This window comes from Oncorhynchus kisutch, linkage group LG8 (assembly GCF_002021735.2).
Source record: "Oncorhynchus kisutch isolate 150728-3 linkage group LG8, Okis_V2, whole genome shotgun sequence".
Lineage (NCBI taxonomy): Eukaryota > Metazoa > Chordata > Actinopteri > Salmoniformes > Salmonidae > Oncorhynchus > Oncorhynchus kisutch.
Window position 1 is genome coordinate 73,758,289 of NC_034181.2, and position 25,999 is coordinate 73,784,287.

General features: G+C 45.7%; 2 protein-coding genes across 9 annotated transcripts in view; both read left to right on the forward strand.

Annotated features, from left to right (window-relative positions):
- LOC109895215 (leucine-rich repeat-containing protein 49) overlaps positions 1 to 2,605 on the forward strand; it is a 62,232-nt gene extending 59,627 nt beyond the window's left edge. For 4 of the 8 annotated variants that reach the window (XM_031831194.1, XM_031831193.1, XM_031831192.1 and 1 more), the window contains 2 exons: positions 355 to 517; positions 950 to 2,605. In XM_031831194.1, coding sequence (XP_031687054.1) covers positions 355 to 517; positions 950 to 1,171 — 385 coding nt within the window. In that variant the 3' untranslated portion in view covers positions 1,172 to 2,605. The remainder of the gene's footprint in view (positions 1 to 354; positions 518 to 949) is intronic. The other 4 variants (XR_004210901.1, XR_004210903.1, XR_004210904.1 and 1 more) reach the window with 4 other exon arrangements.
- A 12,419-nt stretch (positions 2,606 to 15,024) lies between these two features.
- LOC109895214 (thrombospondin type-1 domain-containing protein 4-like) overlaps positions 15,025 to 25,999 on the forward strand; it is a 45,332-nt gene continuing 34,357 nt past the window's right edge. Inside the window, exons 1-5 of the mRNA XM_031831196.1 lie at positions 15,025 to 16,701; positions 18,591 to 18,952; positions 19,484 to 20,408; positions 20,681 to 20,783; positions 21,815 to 21,951. Of these exons, the coding sequence (XP_031687056.1) occupies positions 16,612 to 16,701; positions 18,591 to 18,952; positions 19,484 to 20,408; positions 20,681 to 20,783; positions 21,815 to 21,951 (1,617 nt within the window). The 5' untranslated portion in view covers positions 15,025 to 16,611. The remainder of the gene's footprint in view (positions 16,702 to 18,590; positions 18,953 to 19,483; positions 20,409 to 20,680; positions 20,784 to 21,814; positions 21,952 to 25,999) is intronic.

Sequence of the window (25,999 nt, forward strand, 5' to 3'; positions counted from 1 at the left end):
AAGTATTTCAAGAAACTGGAAAACATATATCAAGCATGTATTTTTATATTCCACAAGCATTTTCAGATTAACTGTTTTGTACAGATAATCATCAGACTCAAGTTACAAATGCTGGTAAACACTCAAATACATTTAGGGTAAAAAATGTCACAAAAGGAGTGTGCTGGGCCTTTGTTAGCCTTGTATTAGCGGACTGATATGGACGTAAAAGACAACACAGCACCCCCACCCCCACCCCCACCCCCAAAACTACTTCTGCCTTGTCTAAATCTTTCTCTCTCTCTCTTGCTCTCCCTCTCCCCTCCTCTCTCTCTCTCTTTCGCTCCCTCCTTCCCTGCCTCTCTCTCTCTCTAGGAAGCGTCAGCTGCAGTTTCTGTTGGAGGGGCGTGGGCGCCGCGCAGGCTTGAGCCCAGAGGAGCTGCGTGACAACGGCAAGCTGCTGGGAGAGGGCCTGAGCAGAGCCCTGTTCAACTACCCCAGTAGAGACTGCTGCAGTGTGGGAGCGGAGAGCCCAGAGGTCAGCACTATCAGACTATCACTCTGTCTGTAGCCTGGTCCCAGTGGTGATGACTGCAGTAGCAGAGTGGAAGCAGCCAGTCTAGCCTGGTGGTCCCAGATCTCTTCCATCACAAAGAAATCTGGGACCAGGATAGACTGCTACTGTAGACATCACCACTACCTGTCACTGTATACCTGATGCTTCATACTGTAGCAGCTTTATTGAGGGCTTGTTTCATACATTTACAGCTGTGATCCTCAATCCTGCTCCTTGAGCCGTGAAACGCCTGATTTAGCCAATAAAAGTATTGAAGACAGTGGCTCTCCTGGAGAAGGATTGAGGATCACTGATTTACAATGTAACATGATTACTATCCAATAGGATGATCAATGGAGACTTCCTCTCATCAGTGTCAAAGCTAACAGTCCTCTGTTCCCTGGATCTCCTCAGGAGGGTGCTATGGAGTCGTCATCGGAGCGCCGCGCTGTGATGGAGCAGTACATACAGGCTCAGGTCCAGAGGACATCTGACACCAACCTGAAGGGGGAGTCCCTCCACAAACTGTGGCCCTCCATGTTCATGGAGATGGTGAGAGACTATGTGCTGGAGATGAGGGACCGACCAACCTTCCGTCAGGCCTGCCTCAACAGGCTCTCCACACAGGGAAAGTGAGAGGGTGAGGGGTATAGACCTGGTAAAACTCCATAAGACCCACAGTACAGCAAACCGGACACATACTGGAAACAGGTACAGCATACTGGACACATACTAGAAACAGTTACAGCATACTGGACACATACTGGAAACAGCTACAGCATACTGGAAACAGCTACAGCATACTGGACACATACTAGAAACAGGTACAGCATACTGGACACATACTAGAAACAGCTACAGCATACTGGAAACAGCTACATCATACTGGACACATACTAGAAACAGCTACAGCATACTGGAAACAGCTACAGCATACTAGAAACAGCTACAGCATACTGGACACATACTAGAAACAGTTACAGCATACTGGAAACAGCTACAGCATACTGGACACATACTAGAAACAGCTACAGCATACTGGACACATACTAGAAACAGTTACAGCATACTGGAAACAGCTACAGCATACTGGACACATACTAGAAACAGGTACAGCATACTGGACACATACTAGAAACAGGTACAGCATACTGGAAACAGCTACAGCATACTGGACACATACTAGAAACAGGTACAGCATACTGGACACATACTAGAAACAGTTACAGCATACTGGAAACAGCTACAGCATACTGGACACATACTAGAAACAGGTACAGCATACTGGACACATACTAGAAACAGGTACAGCATACTGGACACATACTAGAAACAGCTACAGCATACTGGACACATACTAGAAACAGGTACAGCATACTGGACACATACTAGAAACAGGTACAGCATACTGGACACATACTAGAAACAGGTACAGCATACTGGACACATACTAGAAACAGCTACAGCATACTGGACACATACTGGAAACAGCTACAGCATACTGGACACATACTAGAAACAGCTACAGCATACTGGACACATACTAGAAACAGCTACATCATACTGGACACATACTAGAAACAGCTACAGCATACTGGACACATACTGGAAACAGCTACAGCATACTGGACACATACTAGAAACAGGTACAGCATACTGGACACATACTAGAAACAGGTACAGCATAATGGAAACAGGTACAGCATACTGGAAGATGGATGTGGATTTTTCTTTTAAAGGCAACTTTGGGGGGGGGGGGTTCTCACCAGCTGGGCCTCATAATCTTGAATGCACATTATCATGGAAAAGACTATATTGATGTTTGTTCTATACTCTGCTTGCACTTTAAAGCCTTCATAAAGATCCTGTTCTGGAGCCTTCATCTCCAGCTGAAGATTACAATGAGTGTGTCTCATTGAGCCTAGAATGATTGTGTCATGATAATCCTCTTCTTAATGTTACTCTCTCTCTCTGCCTGGCGTGATGACAAGGGCAGAAAATACACGTTTTCTTTTCGGACCACTCATTTTCTGTATTGTACTTAGAAATAAAATATTCCCTAACACTTAACTGTTCCATGTTTATTGCTCCTGTAGTGTCTCTGTTGATCAAGAAACCATGCTGCAGGAAATGTATTCTCCTCTCCATCCATCAATCATCAAATTACTCAGAGCTAATATTTTGACTGAATCAGACAGACGATTTTGCACAAAAACATATAATTAAAAGTTGTTTTTTAATTTTGTTATATTTATCTCTTTTGAGCATTAAACCCTAAGTATGTTATACTATATTATACCATCTCTGGCTCCTCTGATCTCTGACTATTAACTGAATTGTTTTGAAGAACAGCACTATATCCAGCCACCTCCTAATACATTAGACAGAGCCGTGTGCTAATGCTGTTCCACAGTACCTCAGTGTCCCTCCCTGTGCATGCTCTACCCTGCACTGGGACATCCAGGGGCAATGGAGAGGGTCCTCTCTCTCCTGTTGAACTCAGAAAGGAATGTTCTTGCAAGCTTCGATAGTGCAGACTGGTTTACTACCAGCTGTTCCTGGTCCCCTCACTCACTACAACTACTCTCCACGCTGCCTGTGCTGTCAATGGTTTACAGTCAAGGCTTTCCAAAGTCAACTCCAGACACCTGTGGCACTACACAGGATTGGTGAAAAGGGAAACTGGAGCTTTTCCGGAGTGGGAGAGTTCAGAATTGAAGCTATCAGAAATGGTTTTCTGAATTGAATGTTCGATGTGCAACTGAATAAACAGAAGCATCTTGGGGAGAGGCAACTGTGGTTCAAGTGTAAGTACTACTGCTCTCAGACAGTGTAATGTCCTACTGCTCTCAGACAGTGTAATGTCCTACTGCTCTCAGACAGTGAAATGTCCTACTGCTCTCAGACAGAGTAATGGTTTTATGTGCTATGTGCTTTATGTATTATAGTCAAACATTGTTCTGCAAAAATAAGACCATTTCTCATATTTAGGGGAAAACGATATCATACACTACCGTTCAAAAGATTGGTGTTTTGCGGGTACTATTTAATGAACCTGCCAGTTGAAGACTTGTGAGGTGTCTGTCTCTCAAACTAGACACAGCTCAGTTGTGCACCGGGGCCTCCCAATCCTCTTTCTATTCTGGTTAGGGACAGTTTGCGCTGTCCTGTGAAGGGAGTAGTACACAGCATTGTACGAGATCTTCAGTTTCTTGGAAATTCCTGCACCCTCTGTAGTGCCTTGCGGTCGAAGGCCATGCAGTTGCCATACCAGGCAGTAATACAACCAGTCAGGATGCTCTCGATGGTGCAGCTGTAGAACCTTTTGAGGATCTAAGGACCCATGCCAAATCTTTTCAGTCTCCTGAGGGGGAATAGGTTTTGTCTTGCCCTCTTCACGACTGTCTTGGTGTGCTTGGACCATGTTAGTTTGTTGGTGATGTGGACGCCAAGGAACTTGGAACTCTCAACTGCTCCACTACAGCTCTGTCATTGAGAATGGGGGCGTGCTCGGCCCTCCTTTTCCTGTAGTCCACAATCACGTTGAGGGAGAGGTTGTTGTCCTTGCACCACATGGTCAGGTCTCTGAGGATCAGCACGGCGGATTTGTTGTTACCTACCCTTACCACCTGGGGGACGGCCCATCAGGAAGTCCAGGATCCAGTTGCAGAGGGAGGTGTTTAGTCTCAGGGTCCTTAGCTTAGTGATGAGCTTTGAGGGCACTATAGTGTTAAACACTGAGCTGTAGTCAGTGAATAGCATTCTCACATAGGTGTTCCTTTTGTCCAGGTGTGTAAGGGATGTGTGGAGGGCAATAGAGATTGCATCATCTGTGGATCTGTTGGGGCGGTATGCAAATTGAAATGGGTCTAGGGTTTCTGGGATAATGGTGTTGATGTGAGCCATCACCAGCCTTTCAAAATCAAATCAAATGTATTTATATAGCCCTTCGTACATCAGCTGACATCTCAAAGTGCTGTACAGAAACCCAGTCTAAAACCCCAAACAGCAAGCAATGCAGGTGTAGAAGCACAGTGGCTAGGAAAAACTCCCTAGAAAGGCCAAAACCTAGGAAGAAACCTAGAGAGGAACCAGGCTATGAGGGGTGGCCAGTCCTCATCTGGCTGTGCCGGGTGGAGATTATAACAGAACATGGCGAAGATGTTCAAATGTTCATAAATGACCAGCATGGTCAATTAATAATAATCACAGGCAGAACAGTTGAAACTGGAGCAGCAGTTGCTCCAGAGCCGTTCCTTTCACCTTCACACTCCTGGGCCAAACTACACTCAATCATATGACCCACTGAAGAGATGAGTCTTCAGTAAAGACTTAAAGGTTGAGACCGAGTTTGCGTCTCTCACATGGGTAGGCAGACCATTCCATAAAAATGGAGCTCTGTTTGCTTAGAAATTCTAGGGACAATTAGGAGGCCTGCGTCTTGTGAACGTAGCTTACATGTAGATATGTACGGCAGGACCAAATCAGAGAGATAGGTAGGAGTAAGCCCATGTAATGCTTTGTAGGTTAGCAGTAAAACCTTGAAATCAGCCCTTGCCTTGACAGGAAGCCAGTGTCGGGAGGCTAGCACTGAAGTAATATTATCAAATTTGTTGGTTCTAGTCAGGATTCTAGCAGCCGTATTTAGCACTAACTGACATCTATTTAGTGCTTTATCCTGGTAGCCGGAAAGTAGAGCATTGCAGTAGTCTAACCTAGAAGTAACAAAAGCATGGATGAATTTTTCTGCATCATTTTTTGACAGAAAAGCACTTCATGGCTACAGACGTGAGGGCTACGGGTCGGTAGTCATTTGGGCAGGTTACCTTAGTGTTCTTGGGCACTGGGACTATGGTGGTCTGCTTGACACATGTTGGTATTACAGACTCAGACAGTTGAAAATGTCAGTCAAGACACTTGCCAGTTGGTCAGCGCATGCTCGGAGTACATGTCCTGGTAATCTGTCTACCCTGTGGCATTGTGAATATTGACCTGTTTAAAGGTCTTATTCGCATTGGCTGCGGAGAACAGCTGATGCTCTCATGCATGTTTCAGTGTTACTTGCCTCGAAGCGAGCATAGAAGTAATTTAGCTTGTCTGGTAGGCTTGTGTCACTGGGCAGCTCTCGGCTGTTCTCCCTTTGTAGTCTGTAATAGTTTGCAAGCTTTGCCACATCCGATGAGCGTCGGAGCCGGTGTAGTACGATTCAATCTTAGTCCTGTATTGACGCTTTGCCTGATTGATGATTTATTGGAGGGCATAAGGGGATTTCTTATAAGCTTCCGGGTTAGAGTCCTGCTCCTTGAAAGCGGCAGCTCTACCCTTTAGCTCAGTGAGGATGTTGCCTGTAATCAATGGCTTCTGGTTGGGGTATGTACGTACGTCACTGTGGAGATGACATCATCGATGCACTTATTTATATCCTGCAGGAATCATTCCTTCATGACAGTGGCCTGTTGGGGAATAGAGGCTGTTACAATCTTTGAAATACAATTATTTTAATAACTAGAGCTGCCAGACACCATCTAGTCTTCTCTCATTAGTGTTTTTCTGACACTTTACAACATTGACCTGTGGAATGAGTGCCAATATCTGCCTCACTTAGAGCAAACATCAGTGCTGTGTTTCTTTTGTTGACAGATAAACAGTGCATTCATTTCTTCATAATACTTCATGTGATTTGGGGTGATAATGACAGTAATCAAAATACAACAAGTTTATACACATTTCAGGAAGTTTTACTTTGACACAACATGCAACTACATCGTATTGAAAAAGTTGTCAGTTTATAGAGACGAAACTGAGTCAGATTCACACAAACATACTTTAGGGAGAACCTCAGAGAACCTGATGACAAGTGACAGCACACTGTGCTTGGTGGGGAGGTACAGTAGATAAGAGGAGAGGGAGAGTAATAAGTCATCCTTTGTTGGAAAGTAAATGAGAACTGCTGGCATGGCAGCACTTCCCAAACCCAGGGCTCAACTCAACATCAACTCCAACATGCCGGACATTTACATACCACTCGGTGAGTAATAACCAGCCTTATTGGTCTATACTCTTTATTTAGAAGCTTATTTTTACACTGACTGAAAGAAGTGGTACTGGAATCCATCATTGGAAAGCGTCCTTCTGATATCTGTTGGACTGGTGCATGAGAACCAACCATCCTCGATGTGAGCAAAACAAGGTCATAAAAGGGAACTTCTGCAGACTCCGTTCTTGAGAACATTTTTGAGAGATGCTGGTATCAAATCAAACCATATGTAGAGCTTCCTTCCAAAGCAATGTATTCCCAGCTGAATTTTCCCCCACACTCTTATATCATGCCCAGCCTAATGTTCCTCCTTCGACACTGTAATGGAGGCAGGCCAAGGAGAGCTCTGCTGTTGACAAGCAAAACACAGCCAGGGTGTTTGTAGTATCAAAGAGCTGCATAAGATCCGTCATATTAATGAATACTGTATATTGCCATGTAGGTGTTGCTGTCAATGAGGAATCTTCACCTTAATCCACCCAAATCCTTTCATATGAGCAAAGGGAAAAGCCCTCAGGTAAGAGAGAAAAATGTTTGAATAAATATTGGACTCCTCGAGAATGATTGTCACATGCATATAGAACCCAGGTTGTCTGTGGGAATCTAGACTGCATAAGCCCACTGAGCATGAGCTCTGAGTGATATGATGAGTCTCAAGGTCTTCGTCAAGGTTACTCTTCATGCGTAATTTGTGAACTTATTCAGACATTAGGGAAATGTATTAACAGAATGCATTATGGTGGCATGCACAACCAATGAAAGTGACATTCATACAGTGTGTGGGGTGTTATCAAAACAATAGACTATCATGACAGACGATTAACTTTTTATTCATTAAATTCATCCTCAAATCAGAGTGTATTACCTGTCTCCACTGTAATAGCTTGTTTATAAGCCTAGATACTTCTCCATATAGAGTATGTGATGACAGAAACTGGCAGTAACCTTGTGTTGTATTATTTACTTGTCATGCAGGATGTATTTCACAGGACTAAATACTGGTTATACTGTAAACAAACCAGCTCTGTTGGCTCTGATAGTAGCCTCTGCTATCAGTTCACTCATGTATATCAAAATATGTATCTGTACTGTGGTGTACAGGTATCATACAGCAAATAGAGACATTTGATACCAGTTAAGATAGCAATGTGTTTGTGTATGGGTGAATGGACCAGAAGTATCCCATAGAAAACTGTTTTACTTCTCAAGCAAAGGATGGATTGAGAGTCTGAGGTGCTGCTGATGAGGAGTTAGCTTTTAAGTGTGTTCTATTGTTTCTGCTCGTAAAGCCATCCCACTGAGACACCACCTCCTCATAATGTATGATCTGGACACATTAGTTAGTACTCTTAGTTCCACTTCATAGGACAGAGTATTACTTTTCCCTGGTCCTGGAATGAGCTTAGCACATTGTTTATTGTTAGTTACAGTGCTGACTGTGCTGTACGTCTGATGGCAGGGGATTCACATTTTTGTCGATGACAGGGTAGAACAGCTCTCCTTTCGAAAGTGTTTCCTTGTATAGTTTGAATGGGTCAACCGGAACAGTAGTTCATTAAGTTGCTATAATTGGGTGCGGTCACCCGTGACCATGGTTTGGAAACATAGAGGTTAAAGGCAAATTCACAGCCAGCATCAACATGGTCCCACCATTGAATAAAGCCATTATGATAGCTGGCACCTTTGGACACAAAGGCCATGATGAGACAAATATATAACACAGTATATACAGTGGGGCAAAAAGTATTTAGTCAGCCACCAATTGTGCAAGTTCTCCCACTTAAAAAGACGAGAGAGGCCTGTAATTTTCATCATAGGTACACTTCAACTATGACAGACAAAATGAGAAGAAAAAAAATCCAGAAAATCACATTGTAGGAATTTTAATGAATTTATTTGCAAATTATGGTGGAAAATAAGTATTTGGTCACCGACAAACAAGCAAGATTTCTGGCTCTCACAGACCTGTAACTTCTTCTTTAAGCGGCTCCTCTGTCCTCCACTCGTTACCTGTATTAATGGCACCTGTTTGAACTTGTTATCGGTATAAAAGACACCTGTCCACAACCTCAAACAGTCACACTCCAAACTCCACTATGGCCAAGACCAAAGAGCTGTCAAAGGACACCAGAAACCAAATTGTAGACCTGCACCAGGCTGGGAAGACTGAATCTGCAATAGGTAAGCAGCTTGGTTTGAAGAAATCAACTGTGGGAGCGATTATTAGGAAATGGAAGACATACAAGACCACTGATAATCTCCCCCGATCTGGGGCTCCACGCAAGATCTCACCCCGTGGGGTCAAAAAGATCACAAGAACAGTGAGCAAAAATCCCAGAACCATACGGGGGGACCTAGTGAATTACCTGCAGAGAGCTGGGACCAAAGTAACAAAGCCTACCATCAGTAACACACTACGCCGCCAGGGACTCAAATCCTGCAGCGCCAGACGTGTCCCCCTGCTTAAGCTAGTACATGTCCAGGCCCGTCTGAAGTTTGCTAGAGAGCATTTGGATGATCCAGAAGAAGATTGGGAGAATGTCATATGGTCAGATGAAACCAAAATAGAACCTTTTGGTAAAAACTCAACTCGTCGTGTTTGGAGGACAAAGAATGCTGAGTTGCATCCAAAGAACACCATACCTACTGTGAAGCATGGGGGTGGAAACATCATGCTTTGGGGCTGTTTTTCTGCAAAGGGACCAGGATGACTGATCCGTGTATAGGAAAGAATGAATGGGGCCATGTATCGTGAGATTTTGAGTGAAAACCTCCTTCCATCAGCAAGGGCATTGAAGATGAAACGTGGCTGGGTCTTTCAGCATGACAATGATCCCAAACACCGAACGAAGGAGTGGCTCCGTAAGAAGCATTTCAAGGTCCTGGAGTGAACTAGCCAGTCTCCAGATCTCAACCCCATAGAAAATCTTTGGAGGGAGTTGAAAGTCCATGTTGCCCAGCAACAGCTCCAAAACACCACCGCTCTAGAGGAGATCCGCATGGAGGAATGGGCCAAAATACCAGCAACAGTGTGTGAAAACCTTGTGAAGACTTACAGAAAACGTTTGACCTCTGTCATTGCCAACAATGGGTATATAACAAAGTATTGAGATAAACTTTTGTTATTAACCAAATACTTATTTTCCACCATATTTTGCAAATAAATTCATAAAAAATTCTACAATGTGATTTTCTGGATTTTTTTCTTCTCATTTTGTCTGTCATAGTTGAAGTGTACCTATGATGAAAATTACAGGCCTCTCTCATCTTTTTAAGTGGGAGAACTTGCACAATTGGTGGCTGACTAAATACTTTTTTGCCCCACTGTATATATATACTGAGATCATGTGACACTTAGAATGCACACAGGTGGACTTTATTTTACTAATTATGTGACTTTGAAGGTAATTGGTTGCACCAGATCTTATTTAGGGGCTTCATAGCAAAGGGGGTGAATACATATGCATGCACCACCTTTCTGTTTTGAATATTTTGAAACAAGTTCTTTTTTTCATTTCACTTCACCAATTTGGACTATTTTGTGTATGTCCATTACATGAAATCCAAATTAAATTAAATTTAGATTACAGGTTGTAATGTTACAAAATAGGAAAAACGCCAAGGGGATGTCACACCCTGACCGTAGATTGCTTTGTATGTTTCTATTTTTAGTTTGGTCAGGGTGTGATGTGGGCGGGTATTCTATGTTGTAGGTCTAGGTTTTCTTTTTCTATGTGTTTGGCCTGGTATGGTTTTCAATCAGAGGCAGCTGTCTATCGTTGTCTCTGATTGAGAGCCATACTTAGGTAGCCTGTTTTCCCATTTTGAGTTGTGGGTGATTATTTTCCGTTCCAGTGTTTTCACCATATAGGACTGTTTCGGTTTTCATTTATTTCTCTTGTTCTTTTGTCATTCAGTGTTCAGTTGTTCTTCATTAAAATGGACACTTACCACGCTCCACCTTCTTCCACCAACGACAACCGTTACAGGGGATGAATACTTTTGCAAGGCACTGTATTATTACTCTGAATTTTTTACTCTGAATTTTTTAACATACTTTCCCTGGTCTTTTCACCTGACCCTTTACATTGTATTTGATCTTTCAGCAAATGACTGAGTGGGACAGTGTAAAGGGTGCGTGCTGGTGGCAGGGAAGTCAGGCGCAGGAGAACGAACTTGGTATAAACGGATTTGTTTAATAAGTGCTCACAAACTCTGAAAACCAACATATACAAAAATAATGAAAGTGGGTACAAAACCCGTCGCACACTATAATAATAGCATCAAGACATACAACAAACAATCACCGACAAGGACATGAGGGGAAACAGAGGGTTAAATACACAACATGTAATTGATGGGATTGGAATTGGAACCAGGTGTGATGGAAGACAAGACAAAATCAATGGAAAATGAAAAATGGATCAGTGATGGCTAGAAGGTCGGTGACTTCGACCGCCGAACACCACCCAAACAAGGAGAGGGACCGACTTCGGCGGAAGTCATGACAGTACCACCCCCCTGACGTCGACACCGACCTCGGGGACAACCCGGAAGGCGAGGCGCAGGGCGATCTGGATTGAAAAGGTGGAACTCTCGCAGCATTGAAGGATCAAACACGTCCTCCACCGGAACCCAGCATCTCTCCTCCGGACCATACCCCTCCCAGTCCATGAGGTACTGAAGGCCCCTCGCCCAACATCTCGAATCCAGTATGGAACGAACGGAGTACGCCGGGGCTCCCTCAATTTCCAGAGGGGGTGGAGGAATCTCCCACACATCAGACTCCTGGAGTGGGCCAGCCACCATCGGCCTGAGGAGAGACACATGGAATGAGGGGTTAATGTGGTAATTGGGGGGAAGCTGTAATCTGTAACATACCTCGTTCATTCTCCTCAGGACTTTAAATGGCCCCACAAACCGCAGACCCAGCTTCCGACAGGGCAGGCGGAGGGGCAGGTTTCTGGTCGAGAGCCAGGTGCGAACACGGGGCCTCACTGCAGTGATGGTCTGCGCCAACTTTCTGGGCGGCGTCCCATGTTTTCTACGCGCGCCGGAACCAGTCGTCCACCGCAGGAGCCTCGGTCTGACTCTGATGCCAAGGAGCCAGAACCGGCTGATACTCTAATACACACTGGAAGGGAGAAAGGTTAGTGGAGGAGTGGCGGAGCGAGTTCTGGGCCATCTCTGCCCAGGGCACGAACGCTGCCCACTCCCCGGGCCGGGCCTGGCAGTAAGACCTCAGAAACCTACTCTCGGGGTGAAAACCTGAGGTAAGGCTGACCGAGACCCCCAGACGTTTCATGAATGCCCTCCAGACCCTCGACATGAACTGGGAACTCCGATCAGACACTATATCCTCAGGCACCCCGTAGTGCCGGAAGACGTGTGTAAACAGAGCCTCCGCAGTCTGTAGGGCCGTAGGGAGACCGGGCAAAGGGAGGAGACAACAGGACTTAGAAAAACGATCCACAACGACCAGGATCGTGGTGTTACCCTGTGAAGGAGGAAGATCAGTCAGGAAATCCACCGACAGGTGCAATGACGGCCGTTGTGGAACGGTTAAGGGTTGTAAACTTATCTCTGCGCAGGTGTCTAGGAGCCTTGCACTGGGCGCACACCGAACAGGAGGAAACATAAACCCTCATGTCCTTAGCTAAAGTGGGCCACCAGTACTTTCCACTAAGACAGTGCACCGTCCGACCAATACCAGGATGACCAGAGGAGGGTGACGCATGGGTCCAATAGATCAGCCGGTCGCGGACAGCAGACGGAACGTACAGACACCTAGCCAGACACTGAATGGGAGCGGGTTCTGTACGCAATGCCTGCTCAATGTCCTCGTCCAGCTCCCACACTACCGGTGCCACCAGGCAAGAGGCCGGGAGTCTGAGAGTGGGATCCATGGGTCGCTCCTCTGTGTCATACATCCGGGACAGTTAATCTGCCTTCGCATTCTGGGAACCTGGTCTGTAGGACAGGGTGAAAACAAAACGGGTAAAAAACATGGCCCACCTTGCCTGGCGAGGATTCAGTCTCCTCACCGCCCGGATGTACTCCAGATTGCGGTGGTCAGTCCAGAAGAGAAAAGGGTGTTTAGCCCCCTCAATCCAATGTCTCCACGCCTTCAAAGCCTTGACGACAGCCAACAACACCCGGTCCCCCACGTCATAGTTTCGCTCCCCCGGGCTGAGCTTCTTCGAAAAGAAGGCACAGGGGCGGAGCTTTGGTGGCGTACCCATGGCTCCTATCCCAGCCTTGGACACGTCCACCTCCACTATGAACGACAAAGAGGGATCCGGATGAGCCAACACGGGAGCCGAGGTAAACAGAGCCCTCAGCTGACCAAAAGCCCTGTCCGCCTCAGCCGACCACTGCAAACGTACCAGTCCCCCCTTCAGCAGTGAGGTAATGGGAGCTGCTACCTGACCAAAGCCCGGGATAAACCTCCGGTAGTAGTTGGAAAACCCTAGAAACCGCTGCACTTCCTTTACCGTGGTGGGAGTTGGACAATTGCGCACGGCAGAAATGCGGTCACTCTCCATCTCCACCCCTGACTTGGAAATGCGGTACCCTAGGAAGGAGACGGACTGTTGGAAAAACAGACATTTCTCAGGCTTGATGTACAGGTCATTCTCCAACAGTCGACCAAGCACCTGCGCAACAGGGACACATGCTCGGCTCCTGCAGTGGAGTATATCAGAATACACCCTGCCCGTGCAGGTCCCGGAAAATCTTATCTACATAGGCCTGGAAGACTGATGGAGCATTCATCAACCCGTACGGCACGACGAGGTACTCATAGTGCCCTGAGATGGTACTAAATGCCGGCTTCCACTGGTCCCCTTCTGTGATACGCACCAGGTTGTAAGCGCTCCTGAGATCCAATTTTGTGAAGAAGCGCGCCCCGTGAATTGACTCTATCCACTGGCTATGAGATGCAGCGGATAGCTGTACCTCACAGTGATTTGGTTGATACCTCGATAGTCAATGCACGGGTGCAGACCTCCATCCTTCTTCTTCACAAAAAAGAAACTCGAGGAGGCAGGTGAAGTGGAGGGCCGAATGTACCCCTGCTCCAGAGATTCTGAGACGTATGTAGTTGTAGTTTATTCATGTATAGTTTTCTTATTAAAAACAAACATGAATTTCAACCACGCTGCATTTTGGTCCTCCTCTCCTTCCCAGGAAGAACCGCTTAACAGTGGTAATTGAGTCTCCTTCTTTTTGGAGAAGGCGAGAGCCAAATCGGCATATTCAGGGGGAATGCGCACGGTGGAGACCTGGTCTGGATTTTCCAACGGAAACCCCTAAACACCTACCTGAGCACTCTCGCGAACACCCTGTGAGAGCCCTCTGTGGCCAAGAAACAGTGGGGTTATGACAAGCTAACCAGGGTAGGCCCAGCACCAAGGGAAATGCAGGAGAGTCAATTAGGAAGAGACTAATTATCTCCGTATTACCCCCCTGAACACCGCCCGAACAAGGAGAGGGACCGACTTCGGTGGAAGTCGTGACAGACAGTTGGATAACTTTGACCTTTGTGTTGCCTTAAAGGGTGACAAGTTATTATCCTGTGGCCCAATTAATTGATTGCGGTTGTCAAGCCTATGGCACTTGCAGTAATGACAGTGATAGCCCTTACGTCGTCTGGTCTCTACACTCTGGGCTCTGTAGTCATGAAGAATTGTCATAGTCCATATTTCAGCAGTGAGAGGATGGTAGTGGCCATCCAGGAGAGAAAGACTCTCAGAGACTCTACCGGAGGAGGAGAACATATCTTATAGATGATTATGAAAGTCTGACAAACCTTAGGAACTAGGACATATTTCTGAGTTAATAAAACATTTAGAAAAATATATACACTTAGTGTACAAAACATTAAGGACACCTGCTATTTCCATGACATAGACTGACCAGGTGAATCCAGGTGGTCACTTTAATCCACTTTAATCAGTGTAGATGAAGGGGAGGAGACAGGTTAAAGAAGGATTTTTAAGCCTTGAGACAATTGAGACATGGGTTATATATGTGTGCCATTCAGAGGGTGAATGGGCAAGACAAAATATTTAAGTGCCTTTGTATGGAGTATGCTAGTAGGTGTCAGGCGCAATGCTTTGTGTCAAGAACTGCAATGCTGCTGGGTTTTTCATGCTCAACAGTTTCCTGTGTGCATCAAGAATGGTCCACCACCCAAAGAACATCTAGCCAACTTGACACAACTGTGGGAAGCATTGGAGTCAACATGGGCCAGCATCCCTGTGGAAAGCCTTCAACACCTTGTAGAGTCCATGCCCACACCATGCGGGGTGTTTTATACAGTAGAGAGAGTAAGAGAGGCAGCAGGGGGCGCAACAAGTTGTTTTCTTCTCTGTCGTTCCCATGACTTTCATTCTCTCTGAGTAGAATTGTGTTTCAGGACGCCAGGGATACAGAGAGCGTGCGTGAGAGAGAGAGAGAGAGAGAGAGAGAGAGAGAGAGAGAGTGAAAATGAACGGAATAGTGTCATGTTGACCAGTGACCAGCACGTTTACAGAACGTTTGGATATTTGGAGCGGTTTTAAAATGGATTAATTGATTCGGTTGTAGTAACTTTTTTACACCTGGATTGAACTCTGTCGATAACTTGGATTATGAGGATAACTGGCGCCACAATTTACCATTGAGAAGCAGCAATACTGCACTGGAGAAAGCAACAAGGTAGCAAACACAAACACAGTCATCCAAGGTAGGAACAGACCATTTACGTTTTAAGAAAGTGTAATACTATAGGCCTAATAATAATCATAATAGCCTAATCGTAATCATATAATACATAAGGAAACATTATAATGCAATTGATTAAATTATTTACATTTTAGTAATTTATCCATAATTATGCTTGTAGTGTTTTTGTTTGTCGACTCATTTCTTTCAAAGAAAATTCAAATGGTAGCCTACATGCTATGTTTCTATTAAATCGCTTAGGATTTCAGATTTTGAAAGTGTAATTTAATGACTCGCTTCTGCGCGCTCACACTTGAAATCAAAACCCCTCAGCCTGGACGAGAGCCTCCTGTCCCGTCCCTGTCGGGTTTGACAGAATGTCGATCTTTTTGCGCAGGGTGCAGCCAGCTTTCTATTTGTTGATAACACAGATATATACATGCCTGCAATTGTGATGGTGTTTACCACAACTAAATCATATTTGTAATAGCCCAGCCTCATAATACGTTTTAAAGACGTTTTAAGTAATAGGCATAGCCTACATGTTTTTGGATAAATTAAATTTGAGGCTTTTGTGAAAATAAAGTAAATAGATATTGTGAATATTATTTATTTAATGACAATGGAACTTTCCAAACCTCACATGGAGTGGAATTGCCCCAGTGTGAGACAAACAAAACAGATAGGTCTATGTTTAAGTTGGGATCTTTAAACCCTCACATTCATCATACCAAGTGTGGTTTATTTTGAGAGATACATCACAGATGAGTTTTTACTACAAGCACAGTGATAAAAGTGTCACTGCAGTCCAGCCATCTGAAAATGGAGTCCTGTTTCAGTGGGTGGCCACTCATTAGGACCAGGGTAAGGGTCAAGGGTCAACACACATGGTAAAGTGGGCAGAAGCCATGTTCCCCTGAGTCTATGATCAGGACCTTCAAACAAACTGAGACACTAAAGAGCAGACCAGACACTGCATGTGGTCTTGAGGAGAAAGTGTTGTATTAAATATGATATTACTGCTTTATTGCTGTGTTATTAATGTCATTATGTCTGCAAATACAACATATCAATTTTTTAGGTACTGTAGCCCTCAAAATCTAGGAGATATGAGGGAACTTTGTATCTGGATTCTGAGGTGAGATATCACTTGTCACTTACAATCACTTTGGTGTACACTGAACAGACTCATCATAAACATGTTGTATCACACTGCAGCTGCTGATCACGCACTATGCATGACTCAATTTAATCGTTTTGTTTTAATTGTCTCCATTTTAGATTATAATACCTTTTCTCTGTAAAAAAGCTGTTAAATGTATTATAGCTCAGTATGCTATCTGTCACACACAGAGTTTCCATGCTTCTGCTGCTGCTCAGGCCATATCCCCTGGATTGCCAACTCACTATAGACCACAGGAAGGTCAGTAGAGTGGCTGGGGGTCAGCAGACGGGAGAAGGGGAGCAGGGAGGGGGTTGTGCTGGGTGGAGTTTTAACATGTGTGTGGTCTGTTTGACATCGCCAAGCGCAGGACGATAGACCTCCCTCATGTGTTTGCAGCCTGAGAATCCATTTTTCACTCACCTTTATCATCATCTCACGCCAGTTGGCACAAACTCACGGAATCTGAACTGCCAAAGAAGGCATGATCTTGTCTTCCGATCGTAACCGTAGCCAATTAACACCCTCCAGTTCACAGAGGATGCATATTCTTTCAACTGTACAGGGGAAGTTTATAGTGTCTGCTGCCGTGATGATATTGTTCAACCACAAAGCCATTAAATACAACACTAGTCTATCTCGGGCCATTTAAACATGCAATCAGTCATTGAGGAAGGATGCCCCCTCAGGGGAATCCGATCCGGGTGTAAATCTGTTCACTCACAGGAGAGCAGCGGTGAAAATACGTTGTCCAACACTGGGGAACATGTAGAGGATCATGCCAGCAGTCAGCAATACATCCCCTTCAACCTCAGTGCTATGAGAAATGGAGAGAGAGAGAGAGAGGGGGAGAGAGAGAGAGAGAGAGAGGGGGGGGGAGAGAGAGAGAGAGAGAGATAGAGGGAGAGAGAGAGGGAGAGAGAGGAGAGAGAGAGAGAGGGGGAGAGAGAGAGAGGGGGGGGGAGAGAGAGAGAGGGGGGGGGGGAGAGAGAGAGAGCAATACATCCCCTTCACCCTCAGTGCTATGAGAAATGGAGAGAGAGAGAGAGAGAGGGGGGGAGAGAGAGAGAGAGATAGAGAGAGAGAGAGGGGGGGGGGGGAGAGAGAGAGAGAGGGGGGGGAGAGAGAGAGAGAGGGGGGAGAGAGAGAGGGAGAGAGAGAGAGAGAGAGAGAGGGAGAGAGAGAGAGAGGGAGAGAGAGAGAGAGAGAGAGAGAGAGAGAGAGAGAGAGAGATAGCAATACATCCCCTTCAACCTCAGTGCTATGAGAAATGAAGAGAGAGAGAGAGAGAGAGAGAGAGAGAGAGAGAGCAAATGAATGATGGACCAATATTTATAACTGTACTTTGTGGAGAGTGTTGATGGACAGGCTAACGGTCGGATGGAGCATTCCTCACTGGGAGAGAGCTTGTCTCTGTTGGCCCTCTGCGTTTCCAGGAGTCCAGCTGTTTGACCCATGGCTGACCCTGGAGATGACAGTGGAGTAGAGTTACAAAGGCTGCAGCGAGGAGGAGGCCATGGTCTGAGTGATCTCTGAATAGCCCCATGTCGGTGACTGACAGAAGGATAGCTATCTGCCAACTCTCCCTACTATTCCTACCGTTTGGGTATTCTCTTACAGTCTTCTCAACGCCAAAGAGAGGCTGAGCCTTTACCATGTGTATGTGTAAGCTCACAGAGGACAGGATGAATGTAGACAAAGTGGCTCTTAAAGAGCTGGATTTCCTTCTTTGCGGCTCCTCAGGCAAAGCTGGTTGGCGTAGGGCAGGGTTGGCTGGCTGGCGCAGGGTCCTGAGACAGAGAGTGCAGTGATCGCCACTAAGGTGCTAATACGTCTCTGGCAGCTTTACACAGAGGGCTAGAGTCAACAGAGGGATATGCAGGTAGTCAGTAGGGGATGGGAGAGTAACAGACAACCTCTAATCAGACAAATCTGGGTTTTATCCGACATGAACAGAAGCTCATCGCATACACAGCGAGGGAGAGAGAAAACCGTTGTTGATGACATGAGGTCATTGTCTCATTAGCTTCAAGTCTTTCATGAATAATGATGTTATTCTTTTTCTTCTCTACTCTGCTCTTAAGTGGTGTCTGTTTCATGTTATCCATGCTGTTTGTGGTGTAGGGCTTTAACTCAGGATGTTCCTGCAGGTTCCTCAAAGGGCAGAGCAGCAGGAGGCTGGAGGAGTGCAGGGTGGGGCCCCAGGCTCCTGGGGCTCCTGGGGGCCTTGGTCCTCCTGCTCCCGCTCCTGTGGGGGAGGGGTTCAGGAACAGAACCGACCCTGCCTACCCTCCCACACCCCCTCCATGGGTGCTGTTGCTTACCCCTCCAGGCCGGATGGCCACCACCCCAACCAGAACCCACGCCATGTAGTGTCTGCCCTAAGACCCACTGTCCCACTGCACCGCACCAACCCTGGGAGACCCCCACCGTCCAACAGCAACACCAGCTTGGCCAGCCGAGGAGAGCTGAGGGACCAGCAGAGAGACAGAGAGGCCAATGCTGGACGCAGGTACAGTATCTATCACACCATACAGACAGGGGCCTGTCTCTGTCTTTCAGTCTGATCTGTGTTTAATGCCCTGCATGTTGAGCAGCCCAGTCTAAAAGTATCCCTGTGGAGCTCCAGCTCACCCCATGGTCCATTGGACTCCCCTCCAGTGTAAAGCTATTCTTTTATGGATGGAGTCAATGGCTCGGCTTGTACTTGGCGGGTTTGTGGCCTCCTTCCTGTGAGCTCGAGTTAAAAAGCTTTTAAATAAATAGAGCTGACAGTTGAGTAATGGGGTTTGTTGACGTAGGAATCCAAGCCTCCAGACAAAAGCGCTCTCTGCTCGGCGCTTGTTTGCTGATAGTAATATCCATCCGCTTCTCAGAAGTAATTTGCACCTGTGATGTGTATCTTTGACATTTTGTTTGACAGTCTTTGATAGTCCAGTCAACACATTTTGAATGTAAACAAGTGCCGTAAGTGGAGGTTATTTAGCACAGACAATTGTCTTCACCCGTGTGTGTGTGTGCATGTGTGTGTGTGTGTTTTCAGGAGGGGCAGTGACAGTCCCATCATTCCAGGGAAGTATGGCTATGGGAGGATGCCTTACGTTGTGTCTCTCCAGACAGACACAGGCCAGAGGTCTGGGATAGAGACAGGGACTGGTCTCTCCCACAGACAGAGACGCTCCCCACTCTCTGACCCCAGCCCGTCAGCCACCAGGCACGGAGGCCACAGGCCTAACCCCTACCGTCCGCTCTACAACAACCCCCATCTCCACAGCTACAGCCCAGTCCATCACCAGCCCCCAGCCCCCCTTCCCAGGTCTAACCCTAACCCAGCCCCCCTTCCCAGGTCTAACCCTAACCCAGCCTCCCTTCCCAGGTCTAACCCTAACCCAGCCTCCCTTCCCAAGTCTAACCCTAACCCAGCCTCCCCTTCCAGGGCTAACCTTAATCCAGCCTCCCAGCCCAGGGCTAACCCTAACCCTAACCCAGCCCCCCAGCATAGGTCTAACCCTAATCCAGCCTCCCAGCCCAGGGCTAACCCTAACCCTAACCCTAACCCTATCCCAGCCCCCCAGCATAGGTCTAACCCTAATCCAGCCTCCCAGCCCAGGGCTAACCCTAACCCTAACCCAGCCCCCCAGCATAGGTCTAACCTTAATCCAGCCTCCCAGCCCAGGGCTAACCCTAACCCTAACCCAGCCCCCCAGCATAGGTCTAACCCTAATCCAGCCTCCCAGCCCAGGGCTAACCCTAACTCTAACCCCAACCCAGCCCCCCAGCCCAATTCTAACCCACCCTGGTCCTCCTCACTCTACCAGCCCAGCCAGAGGCACCAACCTAGGCAGGAGCAGCAGCACTCATCCAGACAGGCCTCAGCAGCTCAGCAACCCTTTGGACGGCCCTACAACCCACTGCCCACCTCCTCCTGTGTGGGAGAGCACAACCAGTACAAGATTTGCAAGAACAATGTAAGAACGGTTCAGCCATCACTTATGATCATTTATGAATGAATCCCTCACTGTAACCCACAGCTAAATCAATCATGAAGGGTAAAACATGGAGGTTATTAAGGAAGATGAGGTCTGATAAGACAGATATAGTGGAGATGTTGCGATGGTTGACAATGCTAGGCTGCGATTGTAAAGACTGGAATTTACCTTGGGGGAGAATGTGGCCATTTCTGGACTTAGTAGGCCGGGGGACACATATTCACTCTCTATCTGTCTATATGTCTGTCCAGGCCTGTCCTCCAGCCAGCAGACACATCAGAGCGGTGCAGTGTTCTTCCTACAACAGCTATCCCTTCATGGGTCGACTGTACGAGTGGGAGCCTTTCAATGAAGGTATGGGAGGGTCTTGTCATGTTTTTCATATTGCCTTGGTGTTGGACAATATTATCCAAGGTGTGAGGTGATGTAAGCGCCACAGTATGTCACCTGTCTTGGCCATTTTGATGAATGTCCTGAGCTGCCAGATGTTGTTTAGCTGTTTAGAGATCTAGGTGTCTTAAGTATCCAAGCAACAGTCAAAACACCTCAAGGATAGACAATTACTTTTAGGATACTGATTAACATTTGATGTTTTTCTTCTCTCTGTTGGAGTGAATGGTATTTACTGCAGACGTATGACTAGAATAAAGCTCAAATAACTTGACTTTAGTTGATGAGGACAGGTCAAGTTTGCTTGATACCTATCTCAAACACATGAAAATGCAATTACAACACTTTTAGCAGTAGCTGTCCTTGTAACCTCATGAGATAATGGACAAAACATCTGAGTGAAGTCCAAGTGCAGGTGGATTACAAACCTGACATTACATACACCCCACTGCCTGCCAACTCCCAATGGTTTCCAGGCCTGGAGGGCATCTGCCTCCCTCCCACACAAGAGACACCACCCAGAGGTCTGTGGTTCTAATTACCACTAATGGATCACCAGAGAGGAGCAAATAACCCGTTAACTTCCCTTGATCCCTTGGATTTATTAAGAATTTGGTTAGCTTTCCTTGAATCCCTCGTTGTTGCTTGGCATTACCTTTCACAACACAGCATTACTGTAGAAGGCACACTGCAGACATTGATTTACTCATCACTTGTAATCACAGGATAATTGTGAGGATGTGCCAGTATTTAGTCCACTCCTCGCATCAGTTGCTAGATGGCAGCATGGCTCAATGGAAGAAAACAACAACTCTGCAACTCTTCACCAATTACTGCACTAGATCACAATTCTAATGCAGCAGTCTACCCAGCTTGTCCACCTACATTGAACAATGTACATTTACAGCCCTGCCAGGCACCCTACCAGAGAGAGATAATGTTTTGTACTCATAAATCATATCAAATCATTAATTTCTGTGTCTCCTCTGTCACAGTTTCAGGGGACCAGCGTTGTGAGCTCAACTGTCGTGCGATCGGTTTCCGCTTCTACGTGCGTCAGTCGGATAGGGTCATCGATGGGACGCCGTGCGGCCAGAACGAGACTTCCATCTGTGTGGCGGGGAGGTGTCAGGTAGGACACTTAACTCATTTACCAGTGGCCTGGCCAGACCTGTGGACTCCTGCGAAACCACTCAGAATAGAACAGAACAGTGACAGGATGGATGGAATCAGAGGAAAGAAAAGCTTAATTCATTGAGATGAAATGTTGACATCATTCCACACAAACCTTCATACATGAGAAAACACGGCCCCAAAAGAGTTCTCAAGATCAACTGCATCCAAATGAAAGATGACAGCACATTTTATTGAAGACATTTCATCAATTATATATAACCAGCAGAGGGCAGCAGAGTATAACACTGTTATCTGTCCATAAGGAGTGAAACAGAGGTCAGCTTGGGGTGACTGGGTTGACTGGGTTCTGAGTCCAGGATCTGGGATCTCAATGAAGGATTATGATGGACATATTTGTTCCTTTGACTTGATTTTTTATATGCATCTCTAAAACACACCTGTGGCCAGAACTTGGAAAGACAACAGTCCCTGTGTAAACCTGTGCTATTGACTGGCTGTGTCCAGTGTGCAGCTGGATACGTTTTACTTCTTATTTCATCAGGATTGAACTCTTAGAGATGTTTTTCCAATATGATTTTAAGCCACAATTCTGAGTGAACCCTTTCCAAGTTGCGCTCTAGGAACTCGTGCTTGCATCTGAGTCTCCCTTCAACCCAAATTGCTGCACTCTCAACCACATTTTTTCCCCCATGGAGATCTTTACTATATTAAGATTTAATCAAGATAAAGAGTCCCTCTGATCTCATATTAGCTTTAAGTAATTTCCACTTTTAATACCAGTGAAATTGTGATTTATCACAGGGGCCAGTGTTCTCACCAGACCTTCAGCCCTCCAGCCGATAGATCTCTGGGCAGTGTGGTGACTAGCTGACCCCATGGAGGGAGTGGTCTGCTTTTATGTGGCCGGGGTGGGATCTCACTCAGTATTCATGCAGCTGGTCTGTGGGTGTGGTATGGACTGCAGTGTGCATTGTACTGTACTCTACTGTACTGCACTGGACTGAACTGGACTGTACTGAAACTTACACTGTTGTGGTATGGACAGTAGTCTGGATTAGACTTTCTGGACTGGACTGGACTGCTCTACTGTACTCTACTGTATTGGACTGTACTCTACTGTAGCTTATACTGCTGTGGTCTGTGGGTGTGGTATGAACTGCAGTGTGTACTGTACTCTACTGTATTGGACTGTACTCTAGCTTATACTGCTGTGGTCTGTGGGTGTGGTATGAACTGCAGTGTGTACTGTACTCTACTGTATTGGACTGTACTCTAGCTTATACTGCTGTGGTCTGTGGGTGTGGTATGAACTGCAGTGTGTACTGTACTCTATGTGTCTGGGTCCTTTTTGGCACTCTGTCTCTGATACCCTGCAGTGAGTTTCCCAGTAGGTTTACTTGTGTAAAACACGGTCCATCTCTGTCCAAGGCGGACCCTGGATTTGAACCGACGCCAACATCAACACCACTTACCCAGAAAGCCTAGGCATTTCCGACAGTGCTTTAGTATTTCCGACAGTAACTTCACCATCTGCTACACATTGTGAGCTAAACCAACCAGGGACCATTCTGTACTCTCTCTCTCTCCCTACTAGGGAACGTATTGAGGCCTGATTTCGGTGTGTACTCACCTAGGGAATATATTCAGCAGGTCAGAGCACATCCCATAGTAGCAGTGAGATGCTGTCATAAATTATATTGAGGAGACCAAAGTAGACTGATGACATAGACACTGAAACATCTGCTTTTCCTGCCTTGGCCCTTTTTGCTTGCGTACAATAAAATCACATCTCCTACTGTAGCTGTAACCAAAGGCTCTGTTTATTCTGCCCTCTGTGTGGAGCTGGAGTCAGTTTGCAGCAGGCATCTCTTTACTTTGTATGGTTAAACTTTGACTCTGTTATTTCGCAAGGTGTCTGCAGAGGCTTATGGCTGCATTCTCTTTGAGCTCAATCAGATTTATCCTATGGACATGTTGCATAGAGTAGAGCCCAGGTCTGTTTCTGCCTTGTCTGTTTCCTGTGGTCCTGCTCTACAGAAAGCAGACCCTTCCTGCACTGTGTGCTGAACTCTGTGTTGCTGTGTTTTATAAGCTCAGGGTGTGTGTGAGTGTGTATGTGTGTGTGTGCGGATGGGGGTGATTTCCTAGTGTGATGAGAGGTGGTGCTGGGGCGTATAATGCAGGAGTATGTGTGTTTATTTATGTGTACCACACACCAATAGATAAGTAGAGTTTCCCACTGCAGATCCTGGAGAGCTTGGCATCCTGCCCACTCATACCCCTATAGCTCTACAGTCCTAAATACACACTGCAGACACAGACAGGTTTGACCTAAATTAGGCTCAGTGACAATCCCTGTATTATTGCAGTAGATAATTAGTTCTCAATGATTTACCTGGCTAAATACAGGTTGAATAAATAAATATTGATCCTCTACTCTTTCTATTAGTCGGGCTAAACACATGCCTTTTGTGTGGTCCATCCCGGATCAATATGATAAACAACCTATCTCTCAATCTGACCTCTGACCTAAGGTGTCCCTGCATGCTTCTGGTTCATGTTCCTGACCCACTTTGATGATATATCAGTCTGACTTTATAGCTCAGTAAACACGGTGACATTTCCTTTAGGTCCATGTCTCAGAGCTCATACTGTTAGTCAGGCAGTGAGTTGAGTATCAGAATATTAGAGAATGTCAGAAAAACTGAACATCTTCTTTCTTCAAAATGGCCCTAGATAGTATAAAAAAGGATTTGGCAGATATCCAGTAGTCATCGGTTAAAAATGTCAGTAAAGCCTGCTTGTATTGGTTCCTATTAAGTCCCTGTGTTTACTGTGAGACAGGCAGGCTGCATGCTGAATGTAAGAGAGCTTAGCTGGCTAAACACTTGGTCTGTTCTGTAGTCTCTTTGTGCTCAGAGTTGCTTTGTATTAAGATTGGTCTTCCTACAGCTGTGATGCCTTGGCTCCAATGAGCCGCCTCAGGGCTGTGGAACTGGGTTATATGCAATGCACTCTTAGTTAAAAAGCTCAACATAACTGTGGAATTGCACTACACACTTGATTAGATAGCTCAACATAAACGGTGAAATGAATGACATTGAATGACTCTTGGCGTGTGGCCCACTGTGATCTCCTAAGGCTCGTAAGAAATTTAACAGAATGGTGCCAGATTTCATAGCAGCACTAGAACCATCCGGCATGGAGGTATTCTCAGAGCTAGAGAGGTGTCTATCTCTGTCAGTGAGAGAGTAGTAAACCATATTCTACTACCACAGTCCTGTTACAGTCCTGTTAGCTCAGTTGGTAGAGCATGGCGCCAGGATGGTGGGTTTGATTCCCGGGGCCACCCATACATAACATTGTATGTCGCTTTGGATAAAAGGCTTTGCTAAATGCAATAGATGTATTACATACAGTGGGCTCCAAAATTACCGACACCCCTGACTGGCAATGCACAAACAATACTTAAAAAAATATATAAACAATATCATTATAGCGATAAACTCAAAATACAAATGAGATATACTGTACTTTATTAATGTTTCAATGGAACCCACCAAAATCATTTATTGATTTAATAAAAAAATCTATGTCCTCCAAATCAAGGTTTCACAAAATAAATCACATCTACCAAAATTTAACCAGGAATTAAATTCCTCTTATTTAAGTCTTAAGGAACTATATTGAGCCATTACTTCACTTCCTGTTTCACTAGGGTAGATGAGTAGAGATGAGTAATGTAGGGTATGTAAACATTATATTAAACAATGCTACTTAATATAATGTTTACATACCCTACATTACTCATCTCATATGTATATACTGTACTCGATACCATCTTCTGCATCTTGCCTATGCCGTTCTGTAGCATCACTCTTTCATATATCTTTATGTACATATTCTTTATCCCTTTACACTTGTGTGTATAAGGTAGTAGTTTTGGAATTGTTAGTTTAGATTACTCGTTGGTTATTACTGCATTGTCGGAACTAGAAGCACAAGCATTTCGCTACACTCGCATTAACATCTGCTAACCATAT